This window comes from Ornithorhynchus anatinus, chromosome 10 (assembly GCF_004115215.2).
Source record: "Ornithorhynchus anatinus isolate Pmale09 chromosome 10, mOrnAna1.pri.v4, whole genome shotgun sequence".
Classification (NCBI taxonomy): Eukaryota; Metazoa; Chordata; class Mammalia; order Monotremata; family Ornithorhynchidae; genus Ornithorhynchus; species Ornithorhynchus anatinus.
Window position 1 is genome coordinate 54518636 of NC_041737.1, and position 21477 is coordinate 54540112.

General features: G+C 55.7%; 1 protein-coding gene across 1 annotated transcript; it reads right to left on the reverse strand.

Annotated features, from left to right (window-relative positions):
• Positions 1 to 254: 254 nt before the first annotated feature.
• On the reverse strand, positions 255 to 19665 carry CCNT1 (cyclin T1). Its single transcript, XM_029073803.2, has 9 exons — positions 19467 to 19665; positions 16951 to 17032; positions 12435 to 12563; positions 11943 to 12003; positions 10972 to 11034; positions 9387 to 9432; positions 6657 to 6820; positions 5809 to 5879; positions 255 to 4751 (listed from the first exon to the last, which is right to left on the reverse strand). The coding sequence occupies exons 1-9, from the start codon at positions 19616 to 19618 to the stop codon at positions 3375 to 3377; spliced, it is 2145 nt and encodes a 714-aa protein (XP_028929636.1). The 5' UTR covers positions 19619 to 19665; the 3' UTR covers positions 255 to 3374.
• Positions 19666 to 21477: the final 1812 nt, after the last annotated feature.

The following is a 21477-nucleotide window of genomic DNA, read 5'->3' on the forward strand; positions in this document are numbered from 1 at the left end:
GAGTATTTAAGTGCTTAGTGGGGATGGAAGTTCTGAAGTGGCTTTTGGAGACCCAGGATAGACAAACTGGAATTAGAAATGAATTGGGAAGGCCTTGGAATCCACTAATTATCCCTAAAATCTATCCTAATGGCTTGGCAGGTAATAAATGACAACGGTATTCGTTAAGTGCTTACTATATGCCAAGCACCGTTCTAAGCGCTGGCAAAGCCCCGATACCCCACGTGCCCACAAAAACAGGCCAGAGAGCTGACTCTTTTACCTTTAACATTTATTGGTGTGATGGATAAATACAGATAGAGAAACATACTCGACAGCGATATCAAATAACTGCTAGCCAGAATATAAAAGGCATACATCTTCCTGGGTTTTTTTTTTGTTGCTTTGATTTTTTTTTTTCATTTTTGTAAAAAGAGCCCTTGCTGAAACAGACCCTCTACCCGGCTCCCCCATCCCCGTGCCCGCCAGCAGGAGAGGTCTGTGGGGTCCACGTGGAGCCCTGAGAACCCCGGCGGCCGGAGGTACGGTTTTCCGCAGAGGGACTCGTCTCGAGCGGTACGGAGGGACGCATGCAAAATTCTTACCACACGGTAGTACCTGAGTGACAGTCATCGGGGACAGTGGTTTCTTTCTCTTAGTTTTCTTGTTCTTTGGTCTGATACGGATATGGGCCAGAGTTTGGGGGTGCTCTCGCGGCTGGGAGTGGGGGGATGGCGGGGAGGATGGCTGTTTCAAATCCAGAAACTTAGTGTTGGGCTTGATGCGTCCTTCGCCATGGAGCCCACGACCAGGCGGCCCTTCTCTCTCCCCTACCCGCCGGGCAGCTCTCCGCCCGATCCCGTGGACGGTGGCTCGCTCTGGCCCGTAACTTGAAACGTGCTGTCAGGCAACCCTCTCTCTCTGCGCTCGTGAGCCGGGACCCAAACCTGAGTCCGTCTTTCCTGATTTTTCAACCTTCGGTACATATCTGCATTAGGGGCAAGCGCTCGTTTTTAGTAAACATTATTCTCTTATTCTTTCCTCGGCTAAGATCGTATTAAAATGCTTACGAAGCATATTATTTTTTTAAAAAGCAAATAATCCCCCTCCCCTCCCCTCCCCCCCACAATTAAAAAAGAAACCATCTCTTCTCCCAGGTCACTCTCCTGAAGGTTACAGTACCAAGCTAGTGGGGAACTCTCCTTCCCCCAGGGTCTCGGGGGCCGCAGAGATCGCAGGGAGCCCCCTTCCTTTGCAGAAAACTGGCCAGGAAGCAGCTACCCCCCAAATCCCCAGGGAGAATCTCACTTTTTCTCTCACTGAGGTGACCCTAAGACCCCATCGGCCAAAAGGGTAGGAGGCGTTGGAAGGGTGAGCTCCTTGAGAAGACTGGCCCAGACTTAATCCCGGGATCTACTCCCATCTCTCAGAGCCGGGAATCCTTCAGCTTCCGCCCGAGGGGCACCAGGGAGTGGGATTTGGGGAAAGGTCTGGCTTTCAGGGGCCAGAGGGAGCCCACCTTCCCTCCCCGGAGGTTTGGATGAGCCCAAGAGTCTGGGGTCTCCATACAGAGCCCCTCTGTCCCTGGAAGAAAGACTCAGACATCACGGTGCCAGGCGCCTGTGTGGGGGCTCATAGAGGGTCCAGGTAACCGAGGATTCACATGCCAGGTGGGGCTGGGACACCACGTGCCCGCCTGCCCGCACCCGGGAGGACCAGACTAAACCCTGGAGGCCCAAACGACAGGAATGGTCCCTTTTGATGCGGCTTTTAAAAGTCATTTCTCATTTCGCCAAAGGAGTTGAGATGAAAGAGGCTAAGAGTAGCTTTAGGATCTGGCTCAAAACTCCCCTGAGCAGTTCACAGGTTCTTCCTTAAGCTAATAAGGAGAGATCAAAGCTAAGCACCCGAGGGATCATCAGGGCTCCTCCTCCTCCTCCCAGCCTTCACCTCCCCCGCTTCACTCTCCTGCCTGCCAGAGGCTGGGGAAACCCAGGGTAGCCAGGAGCCTTCAGGCCCAGGTACCGGAGACAAGAGGGGCTCAACCGCTAAGACCAGAGTGGTATGTGGAGAGGTGGAGGGAGAGCAAGGGTGTAGCCGGCCGGTGGGCCTCCCTCCGGGGAGGGACCTGTTTCAGCAGCAAATGGGGGAGAAGTCTGGGGTTCGGGCTCAATAAGGTAGGAGAGAAGTGAGGGAGGAGGAGGAGGGGTGAGGGAAATGCCCAGGACAGGGCCAGGCGGGGCCACTGGGCCCGACGGGAGAGAAGGGAGAGGGAAGTGGCTAGTCTCTCTGGACTTCCCAACTGCACCTGCGGCCTGGGTCCCCCTAAAAATGACCATTAAAAAAAAAAAAAGGCAAGTCTCCCATTCCATAATGCAATTTATCACACGATTATAAATCACAACGCGATTGCGTCTGCCAGGTTCCTCCGGAGCTATTCGCACTGGGCCCCTCTGAGAGCTTCCTGCCCGGCCTCAACACCCGGCCGAGGTCGGGGCGGCCCCAAGAGCACAGGAGCTGCCCCCGCCACCCCCCAGAAGCCAGTCCGAGGGAAGGAGCCTTCGGGCCGAGCCAGAGATTGCTGCCGGCCGCTGGACGAGCCCGGACCGCCCCCGTTCTCTCTAAAACAAGATGGCGGAGGGAGAGGGGGCACCCAGAGTGGGCAGTATCGAAGCATGATTTTTGTGACACGAAGAACGACAGAGGAGACAGGCAAGCACCCAACCTTCAAGTTGGCCTGGGCTGACCACGGTGCCCTGGGGCCAAAGGCCTGCCCCTTCATGACCCCCTCCCCCCACCCCCCGCCCCACCTCAGGGATTTCCTACCGTTCCCAACCCCCTTCCCGGTTATATAAAAAAACTAAACAGATAACTTACTTTTGTTAAATTACTTTGTAAAAGTCTCTTAAAAAGATTCTATGACAGGTTTAAATACTCCCATAGTCCTCTCTGATAATATAAAAACCCCAGAAATTTCACCATGGTGATTTGGTTTTTGTTGTTGCTTTTTCTGCCCCTTCTGAAGAAAAAGGAAAAAGCCACCCCAAACTCAACCTCTCCGGCCCAACAAGCGGTAGTGGCCGGGGGGGGATGGGGAGGGGTGGCCAAGCCGGACCTCCCAAACCTTCACAGCTTCAAAAGCGCTCTCATTTCCCCAATCCCAGTCCAAACTAATAAAATAGTGACCTCTGGGGCAGTAGAGAGCGCCCCACGGCCCCCCCCAACCCCTCACACACCTCCTGCCCCGGGAATGTGCCCCACGGTACAAGAGGGCGGGAGGGGAAAAATCGATCCGACGATCCAAACTCAGTAGTTTTTTTCTTTAAAAAAAAAAAAAAAAGGTGTGGGTGTGGGCGAGATGGGTGACGGGAGGTGTGCGTGAGGGAGGGGTGGTCTCACTTGGGGAGCGGCGGCAGGGGCGGCGGCGGTTCCGAGGGGAGCGGGGGCGGCCGGGGCTTGTCGGCGGCCCGGGCGGGGATCCCGCCGGCCCGGGGAGCCAGGTACTCGCCGTACGAGTGGAGGAAGTCGAAGGCGGGCGGCTGGCTGGGCTGCATGCCCTGGGCGCTGAGCAGCGAGTGGAGCATGTTCACGGTGTCCTGGTAGTCGATGGGCTGAGGGGCGCTGTGCCCGTTGGCCCCCGCGGGGCCCTTGTCCGCCTTGACGTGGGCGGCCCGGCCCTTGCAGGCGGCCGGGGCGAAGGGGAGGCCGCCGGCGTCCACGCTGTGGGCGGCCAGCTGGGGCACGGACGGGAGCTGGGGGAAGGGGAAGGTCAGAGGGGCCGACTTGCTGGTCTTGGCTGGGACCTCGTAGGCCACGGCCAGTTCCTCGGGGAGGGGCCGCTTGCGACCGGAGCTGGAGGCCGAGGAGGAGGCGGCGGGGGCGGTGACGGAGCCGGGCGGGCCGTAGCCTTTGTGGGCCGAGGAGGCCGGCTGGCCGCCGTGCTTGGGGTCCGGGGGCCGCTTGCTACCGGCCCCGGGCTGGCCGTGCAAGTGTTTGTGGGCCTGGTGGTTGTGGTGATGGTGGTGATGGTGGTGGTGATGGTGGTGGTGGTTGGACGCGTGACTCTTGTGCTTCTCCTTGTGCTCCCGGCTCTTGCCGCCACCCTCGTCCGCGGGCCCGTGCTTGTCAGCCGACGCGTGGACCTTGATGCGCATCTTGATCTCGTCGGGTCTCGAGGGGAGGGCTTTGTCGCCACCGCCCGCCTGGGGGGGCCTGGCCTTGAGGACGGCCCGGTCCGCGGGCGGCGGGTGGTCGTCCTGCTGGGCCTCGCGCTCCCGCTGCTGCTGGACCAGGAGGTTCTGGGCCGCGTAGGCGTACTGCGACTTGACGTTGGCCTCCATGTTCTCCAGCTGCCGCTTCTGGGCCGCCAGCTCCTCCGCGTGCTTGGCCCGGTACTCCTTCAGGGACACCTTGGCCGCCGGGGTCCCCTTGCCGCCCGGCTTCTGCGCGAGGAAGGCCGCCACGCCGTCCGGCGCCAGGCCGGGCTCCGTCCCGAGGAGGGCCGGGCCCTCGCCCGGCCGGTGCCCCTGGGCGGCCTCCAGCTTGATGGACGAGTGCCCCGGGGCCCAGCGTTCGCCCTGCAGCGGGTCTGAGGCGCAGTCCTCCGGCCCGGCGGGCGGGGCGGGCGCGGCCGAGGCGGCCGACATGCTCATCAGGCCCGCCACTGCCACGTCCGACGAGCTCCGGGAGATCATGCTCAGGATCGTCTGCTCCGAGAGGCCGTTGTCCTTCCCGGGCTCGTCCGCCTTGGATTTCTTGGCCGCCTGACAGGCCTGGAACGGAGGGAGAGACCGAATGCTCGCCACCGCTCCAGGCCGAGGAACCCACACCGGCTCCGGGACCTCGGGCGGGCCACGTCGCTTCTCCGGGGCCTCGCTTTCCTCTTCGGTAAAACATACCCGCCCTTCCGGACTGGGTCTGACCCGATGATCCTGCACCTCCCTAGGGCTCGGCACTGCGTATCGCCGTGCAGTTGGTAGCCCCACGATAAATGCCACTGCCACCATCATCAATTTACAGTAAGCTCAAGGCAAGCACCTCAATCCTCCTCCTCAATGGTATTTATTGAGCACTTATGAGGTGCAGAGGACTGTACTGAGCGCTTGGGAGCATAGCAAACAACAGAACTGGCAGGCACATTCCGCGCCCACCATGAGCTTACGGTCAGCAAACATCGATATAACTAATCCCGGACTCTTTGCCCGGTGGGCACTGAGGCCACCCTTGCCCCAAATCCGGGCCTGCAGACGGGGTGCAGCCGGGGGGAGGGAACGGGCGGACTTGTGAGAGAGTTGATTTTTGCTCCCCTCTTGGTTCACTTTACCCGGGTTTCAACCGGGCCTAGTGACCTTTGGGGAAATTGAAGGACAAAACACAAAATACTGATTTCGTTTATTGGTTCAATCGCTACTGATCCCAAGAGGCTCCCGCTACTGATCCCAAGAGGCTCCCGTGCCTAAGGCCACTCAACGCTTGCTGCGCCCCGGGCCGGGGCCACAGCGAGGAGATCCTCCTCTCTCATTCACAGCCAGGCGCCGTGGGGGCCCCTGTGCCCTCTGGCTGCCTGCCGCCCACGCCTCGGGCCCTGGCACGTCCTCGCTGTATCAATCGATCGCTGGGAGTTCTTGAGCGCTTACTGTATGCAGAGCACTGTGCTAAACGCTCGGGAGAGTGCGATCCAACGGAACTTGTGGACGCGTTCCCTGCCCGTAACGAGCTGACAGTCTAGGAGGACCGTGACCCCCCGTCCCCCAGATGTCAACTCCGCCTCTTGCTGACACTCCGGGCCCGGGACAACCGAAAGAGGCCCAGGGGCCCGCTCACACTCACCCTCCAGTTGCGGATACGCTTGAGGCGATTGGGGGTCTTCTCCAAGATCTGCAGGAACTCATGTGTCAGCTCTAAAAATAATAAGAATGATCATAACTGTGATATTAATGATGATAGTAACGATGATATTTGTTAAGCGCTTACTATGTGTCGAGCGCCATTCTAAGCCCTGGGGTAGACGCAAGCTCATCAGGCTAGACACAGTCCCTGGCCCACATGGGGCTCACATCCTACTCCCCACTTTACAGGTGAGGTAAGTGAGGCACAGAGAAGTGAGGTGACTCGCTCAAGGTGACAGAGCAGAAAAGTGGTGGAGCCGGGATTAGAACCCAGGTCCTTCTCACTCCCAGGCCCGTGCTCTATCCCCTAGGCCATGCTGCTTGCCATTGGTATTTGTTAAGCATTTACTGAATGCCAGGCACTGTACTAAGCGCTTGGTAACGTGGTCTCTGCTTACAACCTAGGGAGGGCTGTGAGCACTTAAAGAAATTACAAAGAGGGGAAGGAGAGTGTAAGGGAAGCTCTAAAAGTGGTGGTGAGGTGAGGTGACTATTCAAAGCGATGCTCAATGTAGGGAGGGATTGTCACCGTTTAACACTGGGGGAGGAGGATACAAGCTAATCGGTGTGGACACAGCCCCCATCCCACAAGTCTTAATTCCCATTTTACAGAGGAGGGATCTGAGGCCCAGAGAAGTGAAGCCACCCGGCAGACAAGTGAGGGAGCCGGGACTAGAAGCCAAGTCTTCCAGGCTCCCGGGTTCTACCCGCTGGGCTGCACTGCTTCTCGGCCCTGGCCCGGGAGACCGAGGCCGCCACGGGGTACTGGATGCGCCCGGGGCCGCTCACCGTCCAGGAGCTCCAGGGTGACGGTGACGTCCACGTACTCCCACCAGTGCTTGCCGTCCGTGGACACGGGGATCTCCCAGTTGGACCACTTGCAGGCCAGGTGGATGCAGACGCAGGCCACGACAGGCGGGGTGTACTGCAGGCTGAATGTGGTCAGGTGCAGGCTGCAGCGGCCAGGGGCAGTTGGGGGGTGGGGGAGAGAGCGAAAAGCACCGCTGTGAGAGGCCTGAACCCCAGCGCCGCCTCCCATCCCCATTCGCTCACTCAGTCGTCTTTATTGAGCGCTTACTGTGTGCACAGCACTGTACAGAGCGCTTGGGAGAGGACAATACAATGATAGACACATTCCCTGCCCAAAACCAGCTTCCAGTCTAGAGGGGGAGGCAGACATTAATAGAAACCAATTACACCTTGGGGCTCCTTAAATATCCCCGTAGCACCCGTCTCTTTAGGCCTCGGCCCTCACCACGGCTCTGTTCTGTTCCCCAAGCCGGTCAATCAGTGGTATCTATTGAGTGCTCACTGTGTGCAAAGCACTGTCCTAAGCGCTTGGGAGAGGACACTAAAGTCGGTGACACTGCCCCTCCGCCATTCGTCTGCTGTGTGACCTTAGCAAGCCATTAACCTCTCTGGGCCTCAGTTACCTCATCTGTAAAACGGGGCCTGAGACTGTGAGCTTCATGTAGGACTCATAATATTATTAATAATAATCACTGTGGCATTTGCTAAGCGCTTACTAGGTGCCAGGCCCCTTACTAAGCACTGGGTGGATACAAGCAAATCGGGATGGACTCTGGCCCTGTCCCACGTGGGGCTCACGGTCCCAATCCCCATTTTACAGATGAGGGAACTGAGGCCCAGAAAAGTGAAGTGACTTCCCCAAGGACACACAGCAGACAAGTGGAGAAGCCGGAATTAGAACCCATGACCTTCTGACTCCCGGACCCGTGCTCTATCCACTACACCATGCTGCTTCTCATCTAATATATTATTTAAAGATATGTACATGAACACTGTGGGGTTGGGGCGAATATCCAATGTCCAAAGGTCACAGATCCGAGCACACAGGAGAATCAGAAGGGAGAGAGCTGGGGAAAAGAGGGCTCAATCGGGGAGAATTAAGCAGGAACGCCTCACCGTCGACTTTCAAGCCCTCAATCAGCTCTTCCCCTCCCACCTGGCCTCCCTCTGCTCGCACTAAGACCTGACTGCACACTTCATTCATCTCATGCCAAGCTAGTCGCTGTCCCTCGCTCTTCGTATCATTAAAGTCACATCTCTTCCAAGAAGCCTTCCCCGATGAAACCCTCGTTTCCCGAGCTCCCTCTCCCTTCTGCGTCTTCTGTGCGCTTGGATCTGTGACCTTTGGACACTGGATATTCCCCCCACCCCCAACCCCACAGCACGTAAGCACATATCTTTAAATTACATATTATAAATTACTCTGACTTGTTTTCAGACCCTCTAGCGCTTTGATATTCACCCCACCCCCTGACCACTTCTACACATTCCTTTATACTTTGCTTCTCCTCTCTGTAATTTCTTTTATTGCTTATCTCCCTCAGTAGCTTATAAGGAAGCACTGTGGCCTAGTGGATAGAGCACAGACCCGGGAGTCGGAAGGACCTGGGTTCTAATCCCAGCTCTGCCCCTTGGTTGCTGGGTGACCTTGGGGAAGTCACTTCACTTCTCTGTACCTCAGGTACCTCATCTGTAAAATGGGGATTGAGACTCTGAGCCCCATGTGGGACAGGGACTGTGTCCAACCTCATTAGCATGTATCTACCCCGGCATGAAAAACCGTGCTTGACACACAGTATGTGTTTAACAAATATCACCACCATATTATTATTATTACTATTAACTGTACTGTCATCTCCCAAGTGCTTAGTATAGTGATCTGCACACATGAAGTGCTCAATAGATACCACTGATTGACTCTGGGAAGAACACAACTGTGGTGAGGGCCGAGGCTAACAGCGCCGAGTATCGCCGAGGCTATGGCGATACTTAATCAGCAGAGGGATCCTGGGACTGGCAGTGTTTGGGCTGGTGGCTCGGTCCGCTCCCAAGAGGAGGAAAAGAGAGGAGAGAAGGGTGTGGCCCTCCCTTCCCCGAAACACACTATTCCCCACATCCCCAAGGCCTCCTGCCCTACTCTGTCCTCGCTGCCCATAGACGCCCCCCCGGCCCCCATACCCGACACGAGATCTCTGGCCTCTTGGGCCAGGAAACACAGAGTTTCCCAAACCCCGAGAGACCGGTTACAAAACTCGGCCTGTCTACTCTGGGAGGAAGGCAAAGGTTATTCCTTTCCAAAAGTCCTCCAATCCCCGATTTGGAAACCGACACCCCTCCTGCCCCCGCCCCTCGGTCCCCTGGGCCGAGAGGCGGCCCGGACTCTTGACAGTTCCCCGCCAGGTCCCTCAGCCGCCTCTGTGTCACTGTGAGCCGTTGGCTGGAGGGGAGGGAGGTGGCCGGGCCGAGCCGGACTGACTCCACCCTCCCGTTCTCGGCCCCAGAACAGCCAGGCCGCGGCTCCAACCACCGGCTTTTCAGCTCTCCCATGCCTAGGCCCTGCCTGCTGGGCCCCGGGGTCTGCTCCGCCCCGGTGCTTCAAGCCCCGTGCCCCATACCCGGCCTCTGGAAGCCTCCGGGAAGGGGAAGCCAGCCACAAATTCACACGCAACCCCCTGACCCCGAAACACGGAATGAGATAAAGTTAAAAACCTGTTAGTCGCCATGAAGTATGATGTCTGGGCTAAATCCTTGCTCGCTGAGAGGGGGAAGAGAGAGAGAAAAGGCCAGTCAGTTTTTCTGATAATTAGGCCACGGGAAAGTAGAACAGCAAGTTCATCACGGTCGTGGCCAGTTCTGACAAGTCTGGAGCCCTGGCCCTATGATAGACCATTTGCATTCAGGAGAAGCAGCACGACATAGTGGACAGAGCTCAGGTCTGAGAGTCAGAAGGTCATGGGTCCTAGTCCTGACTCTACCACCTGTCTGCTGCGTGATCTTGGTAAGTCACTTCACTGGGCCTCAATAAAATGGGGATTGAGACTGTGAGTCCCACATGGGACCTGGACAGTGGCTAACTCGATTTGCTTGATCTACCCCAGCGCTTAATACAGTGTCTGACACATAGAAAGGGCCTAACAAATACCATCATTATTATTATTATTCAAGAAACATCTCTTTCTCTGGGGTGTTCACCCCCGTCAGAGTCTAACGCCTGCCGGGTTATTCACATCCCCAAAACTAAGAGACTCCAGGGGACATATTTGGAGGGGGTGGGGGGAAGGATAGAGAGAAACCACCCAACAACTCTTGCGTTTATCTCACATGGAGAAGGAGGACAGTACTGTTCCCTGCTTGGTGGAGAGGGTGGTAAAAGGATGGGGAGGTCCAACCTTCCAGAGAAGACTGGAGAAAACTGGTTTAGCCAGCTGGAGATTTCAATACATTTCCAGGGTCGACCTATGGGCGGTAGCCGAGGGGTGTCCGGCAGGGGCAGAGCAAGATGGAGGGGCACTGGGCCTCAGAATGACCCACTCAACCGAGACAGGCGTGCCTGGACCGCGATGCCTTAAGAATCTGACGGCCCTAAGAATCTGAAGGGTTCTTCTCCTTCCCCGGGGCTGGGGGTGGGGTATGCGCCCTCCCCGTTTCCCCTGGACCAAGAATTCTCCCTGTATTGCCACCATGGACAAGCCCCCTTGGATATTATGACTCTCAGGCACAAGGCCGGAGTTCCTTGAGGGCAGGAATCTTGTCCTCTCAGGAAAGAGCCCTGGCCTGGGAGTCAAAGGACCTAGGTTCTAAACCCAGCTCCGCCATCTGACTGTATTAACAACTGTGGTATTTGTTAAGCACCTATGTGCCCGGCACCGTATTAAGTGCTGGGAAGGGTACAAGTGAATTGGTTTGGACATGATCCCCGTACCACATGGAACTCGGTTTTAATCCCCATTTTACAAATGAGGTAACTGAGGCCCAGAAGTGGACTTGCCCAAGGCCACAGAGCAGACAAATAGTGGAGCCAGGTTGAGAACCCATGACCTTCTGACTCCCGGACCCATGCTCCAGCCACTGTGCCGTGTGACCTTAGGCAAGTCGTGTCATTTCTCCCCATCTCGGTTACCTCAAATGTAAATTGGGAATTGAGACCGTGAGCCAGGGCTGTGTCTCACCCGACTGTCTTGTATCTAACCCCAGTGCTTAGTCCAGTGCCTGGCCCAGAGTAAGTGCTTAAATCCCACAGTTATGATGATTATGATAAATACGGTGGGGTGTGAGAGGAGGCGGGGTCCCTTACCTCGCACAAGCTGTGTGCATTTCACCACGTGGGTGTGCGGATGGTCGATGGTGATCTCGAAGCCTGAAAGAACAGGAGAGGGAAGTTAACAGACGGGCAGCTTTCCGGATGGCTGGCGCTGTCGGCCTGGAAACACGGTATGCCGGTCTCCCCCTCCGAGGCATCGGGTGCGGGGGTGCCCAGGCACCCTGGAGGGGGAGACGGCCCCCGGCTCCGGGGCGGATCAGCTTCCTGGCCCTGGGCCGAGAGTAGCTCCTCCATGCTGAAAATAAAAACCTTTTTAGCAGCGCACGACCGGGCCCGATCACGGGTCAGAGTGGACGGGACTGGGGGGACGGGGGGTTTGGCCCCGACCGTCCGACCCCAGGTGCCCGCTCCACCTCCGAGCCCTCAGGAGAAGCCCCAGACTGAGGGCCCGATCGACAGGCTGAGAGGGCCGGTGGGGTCACCCGGATGGCGGCCCATTTGCTTCCAGGCTTTGGCCGGCCCCTTCTCCTGGCTGGCCCGTTCTGCCATCCGACCTCGGCGCCTCCGGCCATCTCTAGGACAGATTTCTACGGGCCGGAAGGGAACGCTCCCATCCACGTGGATCGTCTGGGGCTGGAGTCTCCCAGCCCCCGTTTCCCGGGCCCCCCAGCCCCACTGCGGCTCTGAGGCAGGGAGCGGTGGTCCTCCAAGAGCAACGGGGCAGTGCCGGGCCGGGGGCCGCCAGCGGGCGAGCCCCTTCAACTGCCCCCGGGGGGCCCAAGCTTGTCAACTGCCAGAGGGCTCTGAAACACAAACACGCTCGGTTAGTAGGGGGCCGGGGTCCCCCGGCAGGCGGGTTCGCCGTCGCTGGTCAGAGCTTAGAACCTTGGGCATGAGCCCCAGAATAAGCCTCGTCCAAAGCCCGCGGGCCTGAGCCTCGGGGACCGCCAGCGGGGAGGCTCTCCTGGGAATCAGATGGCGGCCCGTCCGCTTGGATAACTTACCCAGGGTTTGCAGTATTATGCTCTCTAGAATGACCAGGTCTTGGGCTTGTTGCAGGTAAGCCTGGGGTTGAGAGGACAGGCAGGTTACTCACGAGGAGGCACTCGGGATAAATAAAGCCTGCGCAATTCTAACACTCTCTCTCTCTCGGGGAGACCAAAAGAAGTTGGGGGTGGCGGGAGAGCGAGCGATCTCTCTATCTGCACTCGTGCAGCGCTGCGGGGGGCCGACGGAGGGTGGGAGACGTAGGCCTCGAGCCCAGCCCGCAGGAGTCAGTGCTCCGAGGCCCCGGCCAGCAGACACCATCTCTTCCAGTTCCTCCGCCTCTTCCTCCACCGGGAAGAGAAGGAAGAGCGACGCCAATGAGGCCGGGGGGGAGACCGGGCCCGAACCCCGCCTGCTCTGGGCGAGGGACGGCCCAGACGGCCGGGCGAGCTAGACTGAGGCGGCGGCCGCTCCCCGCCTGTCCCGGGCCACCTCCCCACCCCTCTTACCTCGCTCCGTGTGTCGGGCAGCGTTTCCTGGGAGTGGAGGCAGGCGTGGGCCACCTTGATCACGTGCTCCAGCTTGTGGGGCTGCTCTTCTACTTTAGCCGCTAGGAACAGGGCTGCTGGGGCCACCGTCTGGATGAGAGAGCGAGGTCAAGGACCTTTCATTCGTTCAATCGTATTTACCGAGGGCTCGCTGCGCGCCGAGCACCGTACTAAATGCTTGGGAGAGGACGACGTAGCAATAAACGGGCACATTTGCTGCCCACAACGAGCTGACAGTCTAGAGGGGGACCTGTCAGGGCCTGCGGCCCTGTTTACCCCACCACAATGTTAGCTTCTTGTGGGCAGAGAAGGCGACACTTGAGCCTCACGTGGGACAACCTAATTACCCTGTAGCTAACCCAGCGCTCAGAACAGTGCTCTGCACAAAGTAAGCGCTTAACAAATACCAACATTATTATGTTAAGTGCTTCGTACAGTAAGCGCTCAATAAATACAACTGAATGAATGAATGTTCCGGGCTTTCCCCTCTCTTCGACTCCGGGCAAACCAAGTACTCTGTCTGCCTCTCTTCAATCTCTGGACCGTAAAATCACTGGAGGCAGGGAACACATCTACCAACTCTGTTGCACCGGACTTTAAGCGCTTAGGACAGAGTTCTGCACACAGTAAGTGCTCCAGTACCACTGGTTGATTGATCTAGCTCCCCAACTGCTCGGTACAGCACAGAGCAATCAGCACTTCACAACGATCACAATTCCCCAGCACTTAGTACTGCATATCAGTTTCAGTCAGTGCTCAACAAAAATCAGTACTGCTATTCTTTCTAAATACATATAGAATACCGCTACTATAATTTACCGCTACTATAGATCAATAGTTTTGTGTGGGTCTATGTGTACATGGTTGGCAGCATAAGTGGACAAACACAGGGTACTGCTTTCTCCGCTAGCAGCGCGGCCCAGTGGAAAGTGGCTCCTCCACCTGTCTGCCGTGGAACTCTGAGTCGGTCACTTCCCTTCTCTGGGCCTCAGTTCCCTCATTTGGAAAACGGGGATTAAGCCGGTGAGGCCCCATGTGGGACACGGATTGTGTCTCGGAACAGTATTACTTCAGTGCTTGTGTGTCGAGCGCTGTGTTAAACTCAGAAGATCCCCGTCCCCATGTGGGGCGCACAGCCTAAATTGGAGACAAGAGGATTTAATCCCTGTTTCATGGATGCGGTAACCGAGGCACAGAGAAGCTATGTGACTTCTCCAAGGTCCCACGGCAGACAACTGGCGGAGCCAGGATAGGTCCCTTCACAAGGCACTTGGGCAATAAAAGGAACGTGGACCCCACCGCTCCACGCACGAGTCGCCCGACGGCACCAGAGGCATCGGGCCCATAGGATTTCAAGAACAACGTGAAAAGGGCACCTCGCGGCGTAGCTGATATTTACTGAGCGCGCGCTGGGGTAGAAACAAGGTAATAGAGTTGGACTCAGTCCACGTCCCACACGGGGCCTCACTGGCTTAATTTTCCAGAGGAGGGAACTGAGGCCCAAAGGATAATAGTAATAATGATATCTGTTAAGCACTTACTATGTGCCCGGCACTGTACTAAGCGCTGGGATGGATACAAGCAAATCGGATTGGACATAGTTCCCGTCCCTCGTGGGGCTCACAGTCTCAATCCTCGTTTTACGGATGAGGTAACTGAAGGACAGAGAAGTGAAGTGACCGAAAAGTGAAGTGACTGGCTCAGAGTTTCCCGGCAGGCTGATGGTTGCACTGCTTCTCGTGAAGAAAGCAATACCCTGTGTTTGTTCACTTAGGCTGCCCACCGTGTTCCACACACTAAGTGAATTTATATGGGCTAAATTCCCACCTCTTTCCCGACTGATGCTGGAGTGGTCAACCCTTGGGAAGAGGTGGGAAAAGCCTTTTACAAGTCTTAAAGAAGCGTGAAAGACAGAGGGAGGCTCAATTGGTCTCTAATAGGGGCTAAAGGAGTGTTACAGGGCCCTGCCCCAATCAGGAACTTATTCAATCATATTTATTGAGCATTTACTGGGTGCAAAGCACTGTATTATATAACAACAAACAGACACATTCCCGCCCACCGCAGTCTAGTACTTGTTAAGTGCTTACTATGTGTCAAACATGGTTGTAAAGACGGGGGCAGGTACAATTAGGTGGGACACAGTGCTGGCACATAGTAAGCGCTTTACAAAAGTCGCAATTATTATTATTAGTTGATGATGGTTGTGGTATTTGGAAAGCACCTCCTCTGAGCCAAGCATTGCGCTAAGTACTGGGAGACCAATTAGTTTATTATAATAGAACTTGTTAAGTGTTTACTATGTGCCAAATGCTGTTCTAAGAGTTGAGGCAACAATAATAATAGTAATGGTATTTGTTAAGGGCTTACTAGGTGCCAAGCACTGTTCTAAGTGCTGGGGTAGATATAAGGTAATCAGGTTGTCCCATGTGGGGCTCCCAGTCTTAATCTCCACTTTACAGATGAGGTAACTGAGGCCCAGAGAAGAGAAGTGACTTGCCCAAAGTGACAGAGCAGACAAGTGGCGGAGCCGGGATTAGAACCCACAACCTCTGATTCCCAAGCCCGGGCTCTTGCCACCAAGTCACGCTGTTTCTCCATACAGATTAATCAGGTTGGACGACCTCCCTGTCCCACATTGAGCTCACACTCAATATCCATTTTTTCCAGATGAGGGAACTGACGAACAGAGAAGTTAAGTGACTTGCCCAAGGTCACGCAGCAGACAAATGGCAGAACTGGGATTAGAAGTCAGATTACTTCTGACTACCAGGCCTGTGCTCTATACACTAAACCATGCTGCTTCCCTGCTTCCTAAATCCCCTCAACCCACTCCCCACCCCGCCGGTCAGGATGGGCAAGAGGGGCCAGGGCTCACCTGATTATCCGCCCCAGACGACTAAGTGCCAAATCATCTTCAATCGTATTTATCAAGCACTTACTGTGGGCAGACCACACAAGTGCTTGGGAAAGTACAATACAATAAAGAGTGACATTCCCTGCCCACAACGAGTTTACAGTCTAGAATAAAGCCCCTTATTCCTGCTGTCCACCTCTTGATGCCCTCATTACCAACCAGAGGTGTCCTGCCTCTGGCCTGGAACGCCCTCCCTCTTCAAATCCAAAAGACAATTACTCTCGCGGCCTTCAGAGTTTTATCTGAAGCACATCTCCTCCAAAAGGTCTTCCCCAGACTAAGCCCCCAGCTTTCCTCTTCTCCCACTCCCTTCTGCATCGGCCTGATTTGCTCCCTTTCTCTTCTCCCCTTCCCGCAGCCCCACTGCACTTATGTCCATATCTGTCATTTATTTATTTGATTCATCTGTCACTTAATGTCTGTCTCCCTCCTCTAGACTGTAAACTCGTTGAGGGCAGAGAACGTGTCGTTTATTGTTTTATTGTCCTCCCCAAGCGCTCAGTACAGTGCTCTGCACACAGCAAGTGCTCAATAAATATGACTGAATGACTGAATTAAAGTCTGCTCAATTATTTTCACCACTCTGGCTGCGAAGATTTGTTACATGTCTCAGCTCCTCATGGATAAGCGGGGAAACAGTGTGGCCTGGTGGACAGAGCCCAAGCCTGGGTTTCAGAAGGACCTGGGTTCTAATCCCAGCTCTGCCACCTGTCTGCTGTGTGACCCCGGGTAAGCCGCTTCATTTCTCTGTACGTCAGTTACTTCATCTGTAAAATGGGGACTGTTCTCCCCAAGTCCTGATTAGCTTGTACCTACCCCGCTGCTCAGTATGGTGCCTGGCACATTTAACAAATACCATTCGGAATAAATAAGGAACACGTCACTTCATTTTTCTACACGTCCCAAGCACCTAGCACAGCACCGAGTAAGCTCCGAATACATTCCTTCATATTTATTAAGCATTTACTGTGTGTAGAGCACTGTATTAAGCCCTTGGGAAAGTACAACACAACAATAAACCGTGATATTCTCTGCCCACGATGAGCTCATACTCTTCCTATTAGATATTACTAGTAAGCTCGCTGTGGGCAGGGAATGCCTCCTAATTCTGTTGTAGTGTCCTCTCCCAAGTACTTACTACAGTGCTCTGGACACAGGAAGCGCTCAATAAATGCCATCGATTGATGGCTAATCAATGACAATTAAATCTGGACAAGGCCCAGTTGAGGAGTGGGGGACCTGGATCTCAGTGGGACAGGTGAGGAAGCAGGTCAAACACCACCACCCCCCACCAAAACCCCACCTGTGGGGGTTTCTTTTCCTATCAGCCATTAGTCACTGTCGAGCGCTTACTTGGTGCAGGGCACTGTGCTGGACGCTTGGGAAAGTGCTCTGGTTAGTGGACACGATCCCCAGCCTCAAAGCTGGGGGAGACGGACCCGCAGAAAAAATTCCAGGGAAGCCAACAGTTTCCAGTCACCCCTGCCGGCCCGCGGACCCACCCTACCAACGTCCAACGGACGAGGCCCCTTCCCCGCGCCCACCACACGCCATACTTACGTTGCGATGGAACTGGGTGAAGGACTGGACCATGTAAAAGCGGTGCATGTACACGATAGCGGTGTTGATGGTCAGCTGGGAACTGAAAGGTTCCATTAAGGAACAAAAAAATAACGCAAAACCGGACCGGAGACCCCTACGTCTTACCCCTGGATTCCCGGAACGGGCTGCCTGACCTCTTTCTCTCCCGCCTCCACTCTTCCAAAAAGAAAAAAACCCTATGAAACACCAAGAGCTTCCTGCTCCCAAATGACGGTCCCAGAGCCATCTATCCCATCCGGATTTCCAGCTTAACTTGGGCCTTTGGTCCACATTCTCCTGGGGGCAGTTACGGCCTCCGCTATCCAACCCTTGGAAATCAGGCCTTCAAAATCCACCGGACCTGCTACCCCGGCCCGTGCCGGCTCTCAGAACCCCGCTCCATCCTCTCTCCCTTCCGAACCACATCCACAGCCTTCCTCTGGGACTCCCCCAAACCCTCGGCTCCACATTCGGGCAGAGAAGCGATCCCGGGGTGGCTGGAACCTCCCGGCTAGTGGTCGAGAGATGCTTTCAGGGCAGTGGCCGGGCGAGAACCCCCATGTCTCACTCTCCAGAAAGGGAAGAGGAGAGTCATCTACACTCTCTGACAGGCCCCCAAACTATTCAAAATAGTTCCTGGGGGTGACAGACCCATAAACCCCCTGAGGAGACAGTCACAGAGACAGGAAGAAACACAGATTGGGGCAAATGAAGTAACTGCAGTCCTAAGCAAGTGGCTACCGCTGTCCCAGAGGCGAGCCGCTCTTGGCCTCCGAACTGTTTTCAGATGTATCAGGAAATTTGCTAGGTCTAAAAGATCACGGTCGCAGAAGGTCCAGCGCTCAGTACAGTGCTTGGACATGGTAAGTACTTGGCAAATATCATTATTATTATAAACAGCATGGCATAGTGGCTAGAGGACGGGACTGGGATTCAGAAGGTTCTAATCTTGGCTCTGGCAACTGTCTGCTGTGTGACTTCTCTGTGCCTCATTTGCCCCATCTGTAAAATGGGGACTGAAACTGTGAACCCCGTGAGGGACAAGGACTGCGTCCAACCCGATCTGCTTGGATCCACGCCAGCGTTTGGGCCGGTGCCCGGCATACAATAAGCGCTTAATACAAATATCAAAATTAGGCCCATGAGCCCCGCTTGGGACAACCTGATTACCTTGCATCTACTCCAGCGCTTAGAACAGCGCATGGCACATAATAAGCACCTAAATGAACCTATCATTACTATTACTAATTATTATTAGAAGGCTGGTTAGGCATCCGGGCCCATCAGCAGATCCCAAACGGGCAGGACTGACTTTTTCACCTGGGAAACAAGAAGCCGCCCAAAGGCGTCCACCCAACCGATGCGGTTCAAGCGGGACGCGGGAGGTGGGACGAACTGTACATTCCAAGCACTTAGTACAGTGCTTTACACATAGTAAGCGCTCAATAAATACTACTGAATGAATGAATGGCATCAACAGCGTGGCTCGGTGGAAAGAGCCTGGGCTTCGGAGTCAGAGATCATGGGTTCGACTCCCGGCTCTGCCACTTGTCAGCTGTGTGACTGTGGGCAAGTCGCTTCAATTCTCTGTGCCTCAGTTACCTCATCTGTAAAATGGGGATTAACTGTGAGCCTTATGTGGGACAACCTGATGACCCTGAATCTACCCCAGAGCTTAGAACAGTGCTCCGCACACAGTAAGCACTTAATGCCAACATTATTATTATTATTATTATTATTAACATGAAAACACGTGCGGGCCGCCCCCCGCAACCCGTTGGACCGTGTCCACCCCGATTTGCTTGTAATAATAATCATTATTTTGGCATTTCGTTAAGCGCTTACTACGTGCCAGGCACTGTCCTAAGCGCTGACAGATTCAAGCTAACCAGGCTGGACCCAATCCCACCTGGGGCTCGCAGCCTCGATCCCTATTTTCCAGCCGAGGGAACCGAGGCACCCAGAAGCGACTCCCCCAAGGTCATCCACCCCAGCGCTGAGGCCTCAGTGGCCAGAGCCCGGGCTTGGGAGTCGGAGGTGGTGGGTTCGAATCCCTGCTCTGCCACTTGGCTGTGGGCAAGTCACTTCTCTGCGCCTGAGTGACCTCATCCGTAAGCTGGGGATGCAGACGGTGGCTCAGGACAGTGCTCCGCACATAGTGAGCGCTTAATACCAACATTATTACTCATGCCGCCTCCGTCAGCTGCGGGACCTCGGGCGAGTCGCTCGGCCGCGGTTAAGCCCTCTGCAAAAAGGGGATGGGGCCCCACGTGGGGCAACCTGATGACCTTGCATCCCCCTCCCCGGGCGTTCAGAAGAGCGCCCGGCACGTAGTAGGCGCTCAGCTGATGCCACCCTCGTGGCTCTTCTTCTCCTGGGAGCGGGTGGCACAGGGGAAGGGCTTCACCCGGCCTGCGGTTACCCCGGATGCAGCCCGCAAAGCCTCGGCCCCGGGGCGCGGGCCCGGGACGAGGCCTAGGCCGCGGCGCGGATACACGTTGAGGCGCTGGCCCATGTCCTGCAGCAGGTTGGCCGCCTGCTGCCGGTAGGAGAGCTCCTTGTCCGGGTCGAGCCCGGCGCGGCGGGACGGGCTCTTCTCCAGCTGCTCCCGGCTGAAGTACCAGCGCTTGGCCGAGGCTCCCTCCATAGCGCTTCACCCGGGCGGCGACGACGACGGCGGCGGCGGGGGCGAGCACGTTCCCGGCCGCGGCGGCGAGCACGGCGGCGAGGGAGGGCGGGACGACGCTGCTCGAATGAGCCCTCTCGCCTTCCGTAGCGGAGCCTCCACCGGCCCGCGCTGGGGGGGGGGGGGCGGCGCCTGACCACCCGGCCGGACCCAGAGCGCATGCGTGGGCCCAGTTGGCGCGTTCCGGGTGAGAAGCCGGGCGCGTTCACGAGCGCGTCCCGCCGGGCCCGCCCGCGCCTGCGCACTGGGGCCGGCGGCTCCTAGAATAACAATAATCATCATGTTGGCGTTTGTTAAGCGCTCGCTGGGGGCCGAGACCGTTCTGAACGCTGGGCTCCATACAGAGTCATCACGATTGGTCCATTCCAAGCGCGTAGTCCAGTGCTCTGCACCTAGAGAAGCAGCGTGGCTCGGCGGAAAGAGCCTGGGCTTTGGAGTCAGAGGTCATGAGTTCGAATCCCGGCTCTGCCACTTGCCAGTTGTGGGACTGGGGGCAAGTCACTTACCTTCTCGGGGCCTCAGTGACCTCATCTGGAAAATGGGGATTCAGGACAACCTGATTCCCCTGTGTCTACCCCAGCGCTTAGAACAGGGCTCGGCACATAGTAAGCGCTTAACAAAAAGCAACGTTATTAGTAAGCGCTCAATAAATACTATCGAATGAATGGTACGGAAGCAGCGTGGCTCAGTGGAAAGAGCCCGGGCTTGGGAGTCGGAGGTCATGGGTTCGAATGCCAACTCTGCCTCTTGTCAGTTGTGTGACTGTGGGCAAGTCACTGAACGTCTCTGTGCCTCAGTTACCTCATCTGGAAAATGGGGATTAAGACTGTGAGCCTCACGTGGAACAGCCTGATGACCCTATATCTCCCCCGGCGCTTAGAACAGTGCACATAGTAAGGGCTTAACAAATACTAACATTATTATTATTATGTTGTCCCACGTAGGGCTCACCGTCTTCATCCCCCTTTTACAGATGAGGTCACTGAGGCACAGGGAATAATAATAATAATGTTGGTATTTGTTAAGCACTTACTACGTGCCAAGCACTGCTCTAAGTGCTGGGGAGATACAGGGTCATCAGGTTGTCCCACGTAGGGCTCACAGTCTTCATCCCCCTTTTACAGATGAGGTCACTTAGGCCCAGAGAAGTGAAATGACTTGCCCAAAGTCACACAGCTGACAGGTGGTGGAAGGGGATTAGAACCCATCACCCCTGACTCCAAAGCCCGGGCTCTTTCTACTGAGCCACACTGTTTCAGGGATAATCATGGTCTTATTCAACGTCCTACACTTCAACGTCAAGACAACCGGGCCCTGACAACTGCCAGTTTTAACACATGTGTAGTGGACGGAGAGAAGCCTGAAATACTTGACAGTTTTTTCTCTCCTGGGATCCATAATCAATACTAAAGGAACTAGCAGCCGAGAAAGACACCGAAGAATAAAGTTAGAAAGACGTGCTACGAAGAACCTGGAAAAAAAGTCATGAAATGGGCTGATGTAACAATTTGCCACAAAAATACAAGCTGTCAATGCTGCGGTGTTTCAGCTTAGTGAAAAGAGCCCAGGTTTGGGAGGGTGGTGGGTTCTAATTCCGCCTCTGCCACGTGTCAGCTGGGTGACTTTGGGCAAGTCACTTAACTTCTCTGTGCCTCAGTTACCTCATCTGTAAAAGGGGGATGAAGACTGTGAGCCCCACGTGGGACAACCTGATGACCTTGTATCTCCCCCAGCGCTTAGAACAGTGCTTGGCACATAGTAAGCGCTTCACAGATACCATCATCGTCTCCCCCTTCTAGACTGTGAGCCCGTTGTTGGGT

Excerpts from the sequence above, each read along its gene's own strand:
- CCNT1 (XM_029073803.2), bottom strand. The coding sequence starts at position 19,618 with ATGGAGGGAGCCTCGGCCAAGCGCTGGTACTTCAGCCGGGAGCAGCTG. Across the intron at positions 6,821-9,386 it reads TACTTCATGGCGACTAACAG|CCTGCACCTGACCACATTCA; the intron begins GTTTTTAACTTT and ends TGGCCGCTGCAG. Across the intron at positions 5,880-6,656 it reads CACCCTGGAGCTCCTGGACG|AGCTGACACATGAGTTCCTG; the intron begins GTGAGCGGCCCC and ends TATTATTTTTAG.